This window comes from Neopelma chrysocephalum, unplaced genomic scaffold (assembly GCF_003984885.1).
Source record: "Neopelma chrysocephalum unplaced genomic scaffold, ASM398488v2 Primary Assembly neopelma1_92, whole genome shotgun sequence".
In the NCBI taxonomy this organism is placed as follows: domain Eukaryota; kingdom Metazoa; phylum Chordata; class Aves; order Passeriformes; family Pipridae; genus Neopelma; species Neopelma chrysocephalum.
The window spans coordinates 1,579,330-1,593,229 of record NW_020897754.1 but is presented as its reverse complement, the minus strand read 5'-3'; the positions used below and the strand labels follow the sequence as shown (position 1 = coordinate 1,593,229).

General features: G+C 38.1%; 1 protein-coding gene across 1 annotated transcript in view; it reads left to right on the top strand.

The window, feature by feature from the left end:
• TTLL1 (tubulin tyrosine ligase like 1) overlaps window positions 1–13,473 on the top strand; it is an 18,903-nt gene extending 5,430 nt beyond the window's left edge. Inside the window, exons 2-10 of the mRNA XM_027693559.1 lie at window positions 86–150; window positions 554–762; window positions 2,514–2,694; window positions 3,815–3,949; window positions 4,090–4,198; window positions 6,504–6,647; window positions 8,510–8,596; window positions 9,490–9,653; window positions 11,040–13,473. Of these exons, the coding sequence (XP_027549360.1) occupies window positions 86–150; window positions 554–762; window positions 2,514–2,694; window positions 3,815–3,949; window positions 4,090–4,198; window positions 6,504–6,647; window positions 8,510–8,596; window positions 9,490–9,653; window positions 11,040–11,169 (1,224 nt within the window). The 3' untranslated portion in view covers window positions 11,170–13,473. The remainder of the gene's footprint in view (window positions 1–85; window positions 151–553; window positions 763–2,513; window positions 2,695–3,814; window positions 3,950–4,089; window positions 4,199–6,503; window positions 6,648–8,509; window positions 8,597–9,489; window positions 9,654–11,039) is intronic.
• The last annotated feature ends 427 nt before the right edge of the window (window positions 13,474–13,900 follow it).

Below are 13,900 nucleotides of genomic sequence, written 5' to 3'. Positions count from 1 at the left end.
GGGGGGAGTGGGGGAACACTCATGGAAGTTGTTGTGACTGGTTGTTTTGGTTTTTTTTTTCCTTTCTGAAATGCTAATTTTTCAGGTTGATGGCATTCAGGGAATATTCTTAAATTTTCACTGTGAGACATCTAACACTGAAAATTCTTGGTATCTATGTCCCTGCTCTTATCCTCTGTGAAAAATGTAGGAGATAACTGATTTGATGACTTTGTCCTAGGCTTCTGTAGCATTTGGGGGCACTTCAGTCATTTTTAGGCCCTGCTGGGGCTTGACCTGACTATCAACAAGCCAGAGAGTCCAGTAGGGGCAGTTTGTCATCTTCCTGTCCTCACTTTCAGAGGAGGGACTAGATAAAACCTCCAGCTGGATTTAATTTGCTTTGCTAATAGAATTTCAGGATATGTTGGATTGTCACTACAGCAAAATACTATACTATAAAGAGAAACAAGAGAAAAAAAAGATGAAGAAATGGGAGCATAACCATTTCTGCTTTGTCCTCCTGGGTTGTGTTTCTTGGGAGAAATAATTTGGTGCCTGTCCTTGCTTTCAGGATGAGCGTGCAAACCATCAGGAATGTTTTCAGTGTGGAAACTGGATACCGCCTCTCTGATGACCAGATTGTCAATCACTTCCCAAACCACTATGAGCTGACCAGGAAAGATCTGATGGTAAAGAATATCAAGAGATACAGGAAAGAACTTGAGAAAGAAGGAAGTCCTCTTGCAGAAAAAGATGAAAATGGGAAATACATTTATTTGGGTGCGTTGTTCTCGCTGTCAGAGTTCGTCTTTTTTCTTACATAGTCAATAACCTCGAATCGATCCAGCTTTTCTGAACCTCTGAAGTATTAGAACATTAAAGTGACTGTCTTGAAATGCTCTGTTCCTGTCAGTGAAAAAAAAAAGTGCACTTTGTCCTAAAATTGTTTGTTGCAAACCCAACACCCTTCCCTCTCCATCATCCCCTTTTCCCTCCCCTCAAATCTGGAGCATAAGGAAACACAGGAATAGGGAAAATGGTTAAAACAGTAGCAGCAAATGTTTCCTAGGAAATACTATATTTTCAAAGCTTTTCACAAACCTTGCTTTGAAGGATAATATTTTACAAATTGAGAGGAATAAAGAGAACTTGTTGAAGTAGAGACAAAGCAGGAATAAAAGATTGAACATTTCCTTGTTTCCCTGTTGTATTCCCACAGCACTAAGCCACAGTTCCTCCACAGTGTTACTACTCAAGGAGGAGCACAAATTCAGTTTGGATGCATGGAATTTAGTTTTGTTTTAATTTTTAGGCTCAGTTTTGTAAGTAATAAGGTCCTTAAAAACACTGAACTTAATAGTGCAGCATTATCTGAAGCAACATTGGGTGAAGTGATAGTGGAATTATTATTTTTAAATGTGAGGGTGCAGAACTAGATTTGTGAGTAGGATTTTTGTGGGGATGTGTGGGAGTCTAGAGGATGGGTTGGTTGGTTGGATTTTTGTTGGGTTTGATTCATTTTGGGGTTTTTAAAATTATTTTGAGGAGGGAAAATTGCAGGATTGAGGTACTTTGCAGTAAAATTAGTGGTGGAACCAAAGGGCCCTGGTACTTCATATGATATAGGGTTGCAGTTTCTTTAATTCAAAAGTGAGAAACCATTATCTGAAAATCTTATACTGGAGCAAAAACTAAAATAAACTTTTGCAGAAAGGCTCTGTACAGAACTGAATGAACAAACACTTCAGAGGAGAAATTTGGGAGAAGTTTGAGAACAAAGAAAAAACCCAACAAAATAAAAAGAAAACCAGACTAAAAAAAAAAAACACCAAACCAAAAAACAACCAAGAACCCCCAAACTAAACCAAGAATAAATCAGGAATGAGGAGAGTTGGTTTGGGGGTCAGAAAGCATCAAAGTGAAGCAGATGGGAATGTGTGGAGTTGATTTACATCTTGGGAAAGTGAAATGAAAACTCTTCATATCCATGTAAGAAAGAAGCAGTTCTTTATAGATGGAAGTGAAGATAATCTGATAGCAAAAAGGGAAAAGTGCTTTTCTTTAGATTTCAGTAATCATGGTAAAACTTATTATGGGAGAAAATAAGAATAACTCATGGGGGTTACGTGGAAATAAAAATCCACATCCAAAGAGGAGGCAACATCAACATTCACGTTTTTACCTGCACAGGGGATGATAAGTTGGTCAATAAAATGGTGAAATTTTGATTAAAGTTGAAATGATATCTAGTACTCTAATTTCACAGCATATAAACAGAAGAAGAAAAGTGATTCATGTGAATTAGAATCTGTTAATGTGAAGGTGGCATCATGTAATATTTTGCAATTGTTTAAGTAAAAACTAGAATTTAAATGGGATAAAAAGCAACGTGAGTCTTAATGAAGGTGGGTCATGCCAGATTGGAAAATTTAAAAGACAGAACCTTTTTTTCCCCATCTTTATGTGTCAATAACCTTATCAGATATACTGTCCTTAATTATGCACCTTTCTCTTTTCCCTCCTTAACTCAGATTTTGTTCCTGTGACTTTTATGCTTCCTGCCGATTATAATCTCTTTGTTGAAGAATTCAGGAAGAATCCCTCCAGCACTTGGATTATGAAACCTTGTGGCAAAGCCCAAGGGAAAGGGATATTTCTAATCAATAAGCTCTCCCAGATTAAAAAATGGTCTCGAGACAGCAAAACATCTTCGTAAGTTCTTAAAACCTTAAAGCCTTTATTGTAGTTTCTGTAATCAGGTGAACCACATCAGCACTCTGACTGTCTGATGCATGGGAAAAGTATTCCATGATTGTTGTTGCTTTGTCATTATAGACTTAGGTTTGCATTTAATCTCAGTTGTTATCTGGCTTCCTCCTTCAACAGGACTTGTTTTGGCATGAGGAGGTATAAGTAACTATTCTTTATAAAAATGCTCTCAGTGTTGGGGGTGGGGGGCAAAACTGCACAGAAATAAATTGTTCTGCTTCATAGTATTAAATAACAGGAAGGAAGAGAAAAATCTTCCCCTCAGCAATTTCAGTAATAATTTCATACGTATTAAATCACTTTCTAAGTTAGTACGAAGGAAGAATGGATTTATATGAAATAAATGCGTTGTCCTTTTGAAACAGAAAATAACACACCTCATGTTGCTGAAACAGTTTAGCAATCTATGCTTTTCTCTACTAGGAGAAGCTTTGATCACACAACTAATGTTAAGTTTTGTTCCTGTGATCAAGTGACTGGCTGAGTATCACTTGAGTATTTGTTTCCCTGTTGGACTTGGAATCTGAGGAATGTCACAGTCTGAAAGTTACCTGAACTTTTCACAGTGGTTTGCAGTTGCACACCAAGCATAAATGCAAATATTCTGGTGGTGTAAGACCTTGAATAAGGAAGGTAATGTACTGTGTGCCCTTTGCTTGTCTGAACCATGCCAAGCTCTAAATCCTCTCTGAGGAAAAAAATGGCTTGTAGAGCTGCATTTGGGATGGCTTGGTCAGCTACAGTGTTAACTTCAAAACTAGGTTTAAATGGTTAATTCATATGGGTCAATTTTATTTTTATATATATATACACACACCAACTTTTTGAGATATATATATATATACACACACACACATTAACTTTTATACATATATATATCTACACCAACATTTTTGGTGTTTAATGCCTGATGCCAAGTGGGTATTATCAACCACCACAATTTTATACATTGTCTTGGCAAAAGATGCAAGATTTCAGTCGATTCAAAAATTTACAGAATACTTCTAAAGAAGAAAAAAAAGACTTACTGGATTGTATTGCACACATGACTTGTGTTTTTCAGGTTTGTGTCCCAGTCTTCCAAAGAAGCCTATGTGATTTCACTCTACATCAACAATCCCTTGCTTATTGGGGGGAAAAAATTTGACCTCCGTCTGTATGTTTTAGTATCTACCTACCGTCCACTGCGGTGTTACATGTAAGTTTGTATACATTTGTATTTTGTTTTGAGACAGTGTCAGAAGCAGTCCAAATAATGTTGGACTTGTTGCTGAAAGAAGTTTTAACACGGACTTGGTAGTTGTTGGCCTTTAACACATTTTAATGACTTTTTTCAAGGTATAAACTGGGATTTTGCCGGTTTTGCACAGTAAAATACACCCCAAGCACCAGTGAATTGGACAACATGTTTGTACATCTCACAAATGTTGCCATTCAGAAACATGGGGTAAGTGTTCTTAAGTGCTCTCTTGTAGCAAGACTGATCTTCTTAAATTGTCCCAAAACCTTAGAATAAAAAGGTTTTGTTGTATTTTTCGTGACCTTGCAACTAAAATGCCTCAACTTGCACTTACAAATAAATAAATTTTGGAAGACTGGAGATCAAAAGCGTGCCAGATAATGAGTTGCAGCTCTGTAATAGGCTGTGATATGTTCAGCAGTTGAGAGCAGGGGTGTGCTTCCAATCTCTTTCCATTTAAATGTTAATATGCTCACTTAGGGATTGAGCAATGAAATTAATGGTGCTTGGTTCATGTGGATTTGTGCTTTATAGCAGTGCTTTTAATATCTTCTTCCTGATCTCTGTGTGCTGCCTGGCCAGCTGGTGGCTTCCTCTTGCCTGGACAAAGATGGAGTTCTGCCTGCACAACAGTTCTGTCCTGGGATTTACCATTGATATTCATAAAACACCTGGAAACACAATAGCTCTGACAGCACATCCCTGTGTCCCAGTGGGCTGAAGTTCAGCAGTGGGGAGGAAAGGCTGCTGGGTCAGGGGTGACGTGGCATTTTTGTCGATGCTACAAACGTTTCATTGCTCAGGTGCTGATTTGGAAAGTGCTTTAAACACGTTGTGGTCTGACAGGGCACACTGAGGATTAGTTATGGTGTGAAAGCAGGTCCCACACAACTCAGAGAATAAATCCTGGTGCTGTTTTCAGTAGCAGTGAAGAGGTGAGGCATGTGATATGTTGCCTGTCTTGTTATTATACGCCCTTCCATCTTCTCCACCCGTTAAAGAATGACCTTCAAAATTTTTCCCAAATAAAAGCAGCAGTGAAAGTGATGGTGAGGTCATTTTGAGAGAAAAAAGAACAGGAATGGGTATGGAAAGAGCAGCCTAAAAATGTGGAATCGTTGCTAGAATATTTGAAAAGCTTTTCCTAAATTGTAAACCCCTGATATCTGTTGAGTTTTGCAGACAGGCATAAGAGAAGTTTAATGTAAAGCCATCCTGTTTGTTCTTCTGTTTTAGGTGTGCCTGTAGCTTGGGAGGCACTTAGGCTGTACAGTTTTAGTCTTCTAAAACTCTACCTAATTTGAGCTGTCCACTAATTTGTCAGAATTATGATGAGGTCTGGAAAAACTCTTCTAAGTTCTGGCTCTTAATCTCCACTCTAAGCCTTGTGTGAACCATAGACTCCCAGTGTGTTTGTACCCCACAAGCTCATGTGAAAAACATCCCTGATTTGAAAAGGGTACAAATCAGTATCGGGAGAGAGAAAGGGTAAAATTAAGGAAGGAGGGTAAGTCAGAATACCCATTGTAATATTTCTGGTAGAAAATACAATTCTAAGTCATTATTCATTCACTGCATGTGCGATACAAGCAAACCAGCAATAATTCTTATACTTAATTATTTTCACTCAGTGATCTCCTGTGTGGCCTGCAATATCCTACTTTGTTTTATTGTCTTTAATTAAACAACTGTGATTGTGCAATGAAATGATCTGAGGAGAACGTTTATAAAGGGACAAAGCAGTTTTCCTGAGAGTTATCTGAGGGCTGAACGTGTGTCTTTCCATCAGTGTGAACACCCTCTCTTTGCACTGGTCTTTGCATTTAAAGAGAAATAATGCAGAGCCTTGATAGCCTCTGAAAAGACAAATATAAGGTGTCCTCCTGTTTTTCCCTGTCCGATTTCAGTAACAGCAGGGGTTTTGTACTGAATTACTTGAAAAATTAACTTTTAAAAACAATTTGGGTGTCATTTATTTCCCTGTCTTCTGGAATGTAACTGTTGTCAGTTAAGAAGTCTGTTAGAAGAGACCATGTTTACCTTGTGGGGAACAGACAAGTCCTATTTTAAATGAATAAACACAGACAAGCACTTTCAAGTGCTGCATTTAAAAACAGCTAACTTCAGTGAAATTTAGCTATTGCTCCCTTAATTGTTTCTCTCTTTTCCCCAGAGGAAGAAAACATTCAATTCTTTCCTTTCACATTCTAAAACTTACATTTCTAAATCTTAAATCATGTCTTCCACTAAAACTATCAAAGTACCCATTGTTTTTTACTTCTAAAAAAGATTTGTTACTTGATTTACAATGTGAAATATCAGCATATATAATAAAAACAGTTATCCCTGTAGGAGGCAGTTCAAAGTAAAGCTGCAAGAACAATTTGCCAAGTTTCTTTTTAGAGCAATACTTTCATGTAACTATAAGAGTGGACTTTTTGTGTGAATGAAAAAAAAAACCTGCTGAGCCACTTCAAAGTCTTAGACTGAATGAACTCCTTAAACTCTTCAGGATGATTACAACCACATCCATGGGGGGAAGTGGACAGTGAGTAACTTAAGGCTGTACCTGGAGAGCACCCGTGGAAAAGAAGTCACCAACAAGTTATTTGATGAGATCCACTGGATAATTGTGCAGTCCCTGAAGGCTGTGGCGGTGAGTACTGTCCCTGGAACGCTGCCAGCTGCAGCATTAGGGCTGCAGGCTTCTCAGAGCCATCAAAGTGAGTTTGCCATCAAAATCCCTGCATGTGTCTGCTGCTGTTTGAGTGATGGTGTTGGTGCTGATTTCTGCAGTGCTGTCGTCTCTTGATTTCTCTGGAGAATCTTGGGTGGGTGAGCTATCTGCCTGTGTTTGAAGGAGTGGGTAAATCTCTTTCCTTGAGGGCTTTGTGAACTATTTAATATGACTTGATACTGCCCTTGTGAATAGGATTAAGTTCTGCCAAAATGTGTGATGTCATTGCAGCAATAACAAATGTGTCAAGGAAAAAAATACCTCTGGAGGACAATTCAGCAGAGAAAACCTCAGGCTATTAGTTCATCAGAGTTACATAACCTACTTTCACCTCTTTTATACACAAGTCACGTAGTTATAATGAACTTTTATTAGAAAAAAAAAAGATAGAAGAAACAATCAGTCCTCTGCTTGAGTGACTTTGTGGTGTTTGAGTAACATCCTGTGATAACTTCAGAGAGCAGGTATCGCTCTGTGGGTCACCTGGGGTAACTGAAGAGCCCAGTGGTGCCAAAGACTCTCCTGTTCCCTGTTCTCCTGTCTTGTCCTCTGTTTTGGGTTGGTCCTGGCACTGCTGTGAGCTGAGTCAGCTCTCTGACAAATTGCTCCCTTGCTTTATTGATGGGTCTAGTGTTCTGCCAGTGCAATGAGCTGAGTCATGGAAGGAGCAGAACACCAGACTCAGCACGAGGAGGAGGGACAAGGTCACACAGCAAGGAGCAGTGGGAGGTGGGGAAGCTCGGCTTAACCTGGCCTCTGCTGGGCAATCCTATTTGGAAACAGTTGGGAGAACAAAAGGGATTAAATCCAATGATTGCAGAACCTTAGAAGCGAAGAGAAGAAGTGCTGAGAATGACTGAGCATGAAATTTGTTGGTCCTCTGACTTTCTGACAGTGGCAAATGTAATGAGATGCTTGTTCCTCCTTCCCCCTTTCAGTCCCTGAAGAACTGAAAAGCTCTCTCTCATTATTAGTTTGGGGGAAGACATCTCCCTAACCTGTTACTAAGGTTTCTCTAAAAGATCTGATGAGATTTGCATAGAAGAAGAGTCTTACTGTGCCCACTGCAAATGTTGAGCAGATGCTGGAAAGCTCCTGATTCTCTAGAGGATCAGCCAAGCACGACTTGTTCCTTGGTCTCTCCTGGCTTTGGGGTTATAGTTGGCTTGAGCTAATTATAATTTACAAAAGGCATCTTGGAATTGCTTGACCTAAAGTCTCTTCATAGTTGCAGCAGCAGGATAAAAGAAATGTTTTTGAATGAGTCTTCTTTTCCTAAATTTTAAAGAATTTGTGAAGCTGTACATTTTCAAAGTTCCTGTTTTCTCCTGATGCGTGCAGGCTTTAAATGTTTTTGCAAAATATGAAAACACTTATTTTTGCAAAATATGAAAACACTTATTTTTACACTGGAAACATAATGGAAAGTTAATGTAACTTCATACTTGGCATCAGTGCAATCATTAGTATTGAAATATTTGCTTACAGCTTGGGGAAAAAGAAGGCAATCCTGAACTTACTAGTTGAGAGAAAAAAAGGGATTTAAACCAATGTTAGCAGAACCTTTAAAGAGAAGAGAAAAGAAAAAGTGTTGAGAATGATTAAGCATGTGATTTGCTGGTCGTCTGCCTTATATCAGCTTATATCAGAGTTACAGCACTGAAAACCATTGTAGAAGATTCACAATGTCATCACGTTGTAGCAAACAAAGTGTGTAATCAGGTTACTTACTGAATTGTTGATTTTAATGCATATTTTTGTCTTTTCCTTTTTTTTTTTAGCCTGTAATGAATAATGATAAACACTGCTTTGAGTGCTATGGGTATGATATTATCATTGATGACAAGCTGAAACCCTGGCTAATTGAGGTAAAGTTGCATGAAATACAGGAAAAAACTCCCTTCTCATTTCACAGGAGAAAAACTAAGTAGATTTCAATGTAGTCTTTCCTCTTTTTAAACAGTGTTTTTTGTTCTTTCATAAGTGGATTAAGAAAAATGATGGAAAGCAAAATGGGCCATGTGATGACCAAATTGGTGTTTCTATTTTTTAAATCCAGTGCATCCATACAGTTGGACTTCAGAATGTTAGCAGCCCTGTTAGATACTGTAGCTGTAAAATTGGCATTGGCATAACATCAAATGAAGTTTTTTTAACACTAAATTTAAGTTTCAGATGCTGTCAGTGTAGTGCTTCGAACAGAGAGCATGGATGTGTTTTTCAGCTCAAAATTTCACAGAATCACAGAATATTCTGAGTTGGAAGGGACCCACAAGGATCATCAAGTCCAACTCTTAAGTGAATGTCCCAGACAGGGATCAAACCCACAGCCTTGGCTTTATTAGCACCCTGCTGCAACCAACAGGGGAGAACTCAGATTAAGAACTTAAATAAAAGTTGTTAACCTAGAAGAGACCCCTGGATTTCTGTATGTAACAGTGAACTGGACAGATTTAAGTACTGAAATTTATGGGGTTTGTAACCATGTAAACTTAGTTTAAAAAAAAAAATCTACATCTTGTCTGATTCACCCTGGTGATCTCATCTGAATAAAAATCTCCAGGCTGACACTGCAGTGGTGTGGTACTTTCCTTTTTAAGTAAAAAGAGAAATTCCCAGTGGGGGGATTCCTTCCAGTGTCTGAGGAACTAAGATGTGCTTTGAGTCTTCCCCTGTAGAACACACAGTCATCACAGATGCACTTTGGAGAACTTTATACCACCCAAAAGATTGATGCTGGCTTTATTTTTGTCTTTTGTAGGTCAATGCTTCCCCTTCCCTCACTTCCAGCACTGCTAATGATCGGATCCTGAAGTATAATCTGATTAATGACACCCTCAACATTGCCGTGCCTAACGGGGAAATTCCTGACTGTAAATGGAATAAATCTCCACCAAAGGAGGTCCTTGGCAATTATGAAGTCTTGTAAGTTTTGTCAGTGTTTTATATTGTGGTTTTCTGTCACCTCACTCTTTTATTTATGTGTAATGTAGACCAAAGAGAGAAGGTGAACTTCCTTCTGGAGGGAAAAATAGGCATAAAGTACCACTTCATGTCTGTGGAGCTGCAACAGTGACATTGGAGGTGGAAGGAGTTGTCTCACCTCATGTCTAGAGAGAATGTTGTCTGATAAGCCCCTGATTGCACCTTCTGAGCTTCCAGCAGCCAAGATTTGAGGGACAGAGACAAAGGGAATGTTTGTCTTCTACATGTGTAGGACTGTAATTGTATTGAGGGTTAATAGATGGTAGTTAAATAGATACAATAGTTATTTGATGCAAATTTTGTCCCAGTTCACAGAAAGAGTGCTTCTTGACTCCTGTAATTCATGGATGTAACAATAAATAAAGTTGTCAGATGCTTTTTAAATTCCTCCATCTGTATTATAAGGAGAGAAATGAGTTACATACATGGTAGCAGTGAATACCCATAAAATAGTGTAACTAAGTATATATTTTGATTGTTCTACACAATGTTATAGTATTATCTTTTATTAATTACAATTACCTATCTATAGCTAAATTCTGCTTGGAATTTGCATAGCAGCTGAGAGGTCAGTATATACTGAGTTATATACTTAGGTAAGTATATAACTCAGTATACTTAGACAACTCAGTATACACTGAGTTATCTGAGGCCATAGATACTAAAGGGATATTATAAGATATTTAAAAGATATTTTATATAGATACATGAAAAGGTATTACACAGATATATTAAAAATTATATAGGTATATTAAAAATATTTTAGATGTTGTAAAGGCTTAGCTATTTTAAGAACTACTCATCACTGTGGTGAAGTGTTGCCAAATCCATGTCATGAAATGCATTTAATTTAATCACATGGTTGCTCAGTTCACCTCATTCTTTCCCTTCTCACTCTCTGATGCAACGGTGGAGTTTTTAACACTGCAGCTAAAAATCCTCCCTTTGAAGCAACAGCTTAAGACTTTATTTAACTGGCAGCAGCCTCGTGTTCTGCTTAACCACAGAGACCTGCAGAAATACATGGGAAATTTCACAAGCACAAAATTTCACAAGCTCAGGAGTTTTAACTAAAGCTGCCAGATGGTTTGTGTTTCTTTCAAAATGCAGCTCAAGGTATTTCAGATGATCTGTGTTGTAAAATCACATGTACTTCATAGAATCAAAGGTGCATGTCATATCATGCAGGCACAAAGCTGCGTGTGGGACAGCTTGTATTCACTTTCAGTGCTAGATATTAAGCAAAATAGAATATAAAAATAGAATATAGAGGACTTACTTTTGTTTGTGTAGCAGGAGCAGGCACTGAACTTGTCTCATTTCCAGATATGATGAAGAGATGGCACAGAGTGATGGGCCCGAGCGGGACCCGAGGGGTCGCTCTGGGCAGTCCACTGGAGCCAAAGGAAGTCGTGCAAGGGATTTAGGAAAGCCTGTCCTGACCACCTGGAAGTGATAACAGGAAAAACAGCTGCACTCCTGGTAGGAAGATATCACGAATAAAACAGCAGTTTTACAACAGGTTCCTGTGTTTTGCTGCACTGCGTGTAGGAAACACTAAAGGAGACAAAACAGCCTTTGAAAAGAAGTGAAACAAATATTCAAAAACCAGGAACTTTACTAGACATACACTGGCTTGATTATTATTACAACAATATATGTATAGTGTGTATGTATATATAATAATATTTATATAATTTGTATAAACTGATATTCTCTTGGTAATGATTAAGAACTTTCTATATAAAGATGACAACTCCAAATATGCATTCTGAAAGAAACTCCTTGCTGTGCTGGGTATTATTTATTTCCTCCAGCAGCCTATCCCTTGCTCCCTGTAATAAATGAGCTGTGGATTCTGTAAAAGGGTGAGAGAGGTAAGTGTTAACATTGTCATGATGGTGATTCAGATTCTTGTAGTAAAAGAAGAGCAAATAGGAAAAATTAGGAATACGTGCACTTGAGGCTAATGTCAGTTAATGCAGCTAATGATTTATGCCAGGATTAAGAAATTGGGAAAGAGCTCTTTATATGCTGAGGGTTGGGGGGTTTTATTTCCTTTAAGTGTTCTGAGCTTCTAATTCTTTGAAGGTAGAAAGCTTGGTGGACTGAGGGAGTGTTTCAATGGTATGTGGATGGTATATTGATTATTTCACTAGTCATTAATTTTTGTTTTGAGACTATGCACGTCTGTGGAAAAACAGACAGAACAACCACATAATGTGATAAATCTCATTGCTTGAAGGTGATGGAAAATCTTTATTTGCACCAGAACCCCTTAGTGTATTTATGCATGTATATAAGTCAAATATCTGTATATTTTTATATATTTTATGTGTGCTCTAACGAAAATACTGTTGCACATGGCGAGCTATTTCTGGTAGCTTTGATAACAACAGTTGTGATGATTAGCTACCAAAACATAGAGCAAAAGATAAAAATGGGTATTTCAGTACTTCTAACAGCAGAGCAGATAAATAAACTAGTTGGATCTGTGATTGCTGAGAGTTGTAAATGTCCATGGAACCATAAATTTGACCTCTCCCCAAACTCTTTAGTTTCTTGAGCACATAAAACAGACCTCTTTGCTTGCTTTTGAAGGTCCTCCTAGCAGAGGGCAGGAAACTGTGGTCTTTGGGACATTTGGTGCTGATGACTCTTCAGTCTGAACACAGGGCAGATGTGGGCTGGGCTCACCAGTAATACCCTTACACATAGGCTGGGATTCATCCTTGCAATGAAGAATGGAATATGGGGACTGAGTCACTCCAAGTGTAATCTTGGTCTTCATTGGTCTTGTATGTTCCATTACAATAAAGACCAAAATCCAGCTGATTCTGTGTTCATCAGACTCCAATCTCCTTACTGGCCTCTGCAAAAGCACATTCTAGTTGGCTCTTGAAATAAGGCTAAGAAAAGATGATCCCTGTAGGATAGTAAAGCTCATCTAAATTCCAGGTCTCACATATTTTAGGGGTTGGGATTTTCTGGTTTTGTTTGGGTTTTTTATTGGGTTTTTCTTGTTTTGTTTTGTTTTGGGTTTTTTTATTTGGTTGGTTGGTTGGTTGGTTTTTTTAGTTCCTAACTGTGAGTCCTGCTTGCATATTTGAACCTTGACAGGTAAGTAGATCAGCAGCAGCGTTGTTTTAATTACATATTTAGTGGGCAGATGTTTCCAATTTTACCCCCAACTGCCTGTCAGGGGTAAAGTGGGAAGTAGTGACAGCCTTAGGAAGTATGAGACTGTAGTAAATAGGATTTTATACTCAGAACATACCAACTGAGCTGCAGTGACTTTCAGTCTCACTTTTGGGAAGGCTTAAAGTGAAAGCAAAACTAGGATTTATTGCTGTAGAAGGCTTTGGAGACTTAATCCAGGGGATACTTTCAGATGTAATTTCACTGATGGTAATAATCTTGATCCTGATCTAAATAATCTTGTTCTTTCAAACTAGTTTGTCAGGTGGTTACTCTGTGTTGTGTTATTACAGTGAGTTCAGTCAGGGCCTCCAGAACACAGACACTGCCAAGACAGAATAGTAATGGCACTGCCTGTGATATTACTAATATGGAATATTCTTATTTAATTGTTCAGGGGGGTTCTAATGGCTTGGAAAGGGTGAACTCACTTTAGCTTGTACCCTCAGTATTTAGTATAATAAAGCCTCTCTTCCACTGATTTAACATGATGACAGTTTTTCAGAAGTCAGGGTTGGAATTCTTGGCATTGCTTTCAAAGAATAAAGATTTCTGTCCCAGTGTGTAGCAGATGTATTTCATTCAAATATAGTAGTTGCAGAGCAATATTTTATATGGAAAATATTTTTGTAGCAGAGCTGTCAGTTCTGAACACGCAAATCGTTCTCTCTGGCCACTGCAGTGTTGAGAAAGCATATTTCAAACTCTTGAGGATGAAATATCTCTCTAAAATAAGTAGTAAATTATCATTACTATCTCAAAATAAAAACATTAAAATATCACTAACTTGGGGGGAAAAAGGAAAAAACCCCAAAATGATATGAAACTTCGACTATGTAGTACCTAATCTCAGAGCCAGAATTTAGATTTTAAATGTTGATATCACATTTTACAGTTATATCTCCAACCAGCGTGTTACTACTAATTTATCTTGCTGGCCCAAACATGAATTTAGTAATGCAGCACTCCCTTCAAAGAGCACATGCAGT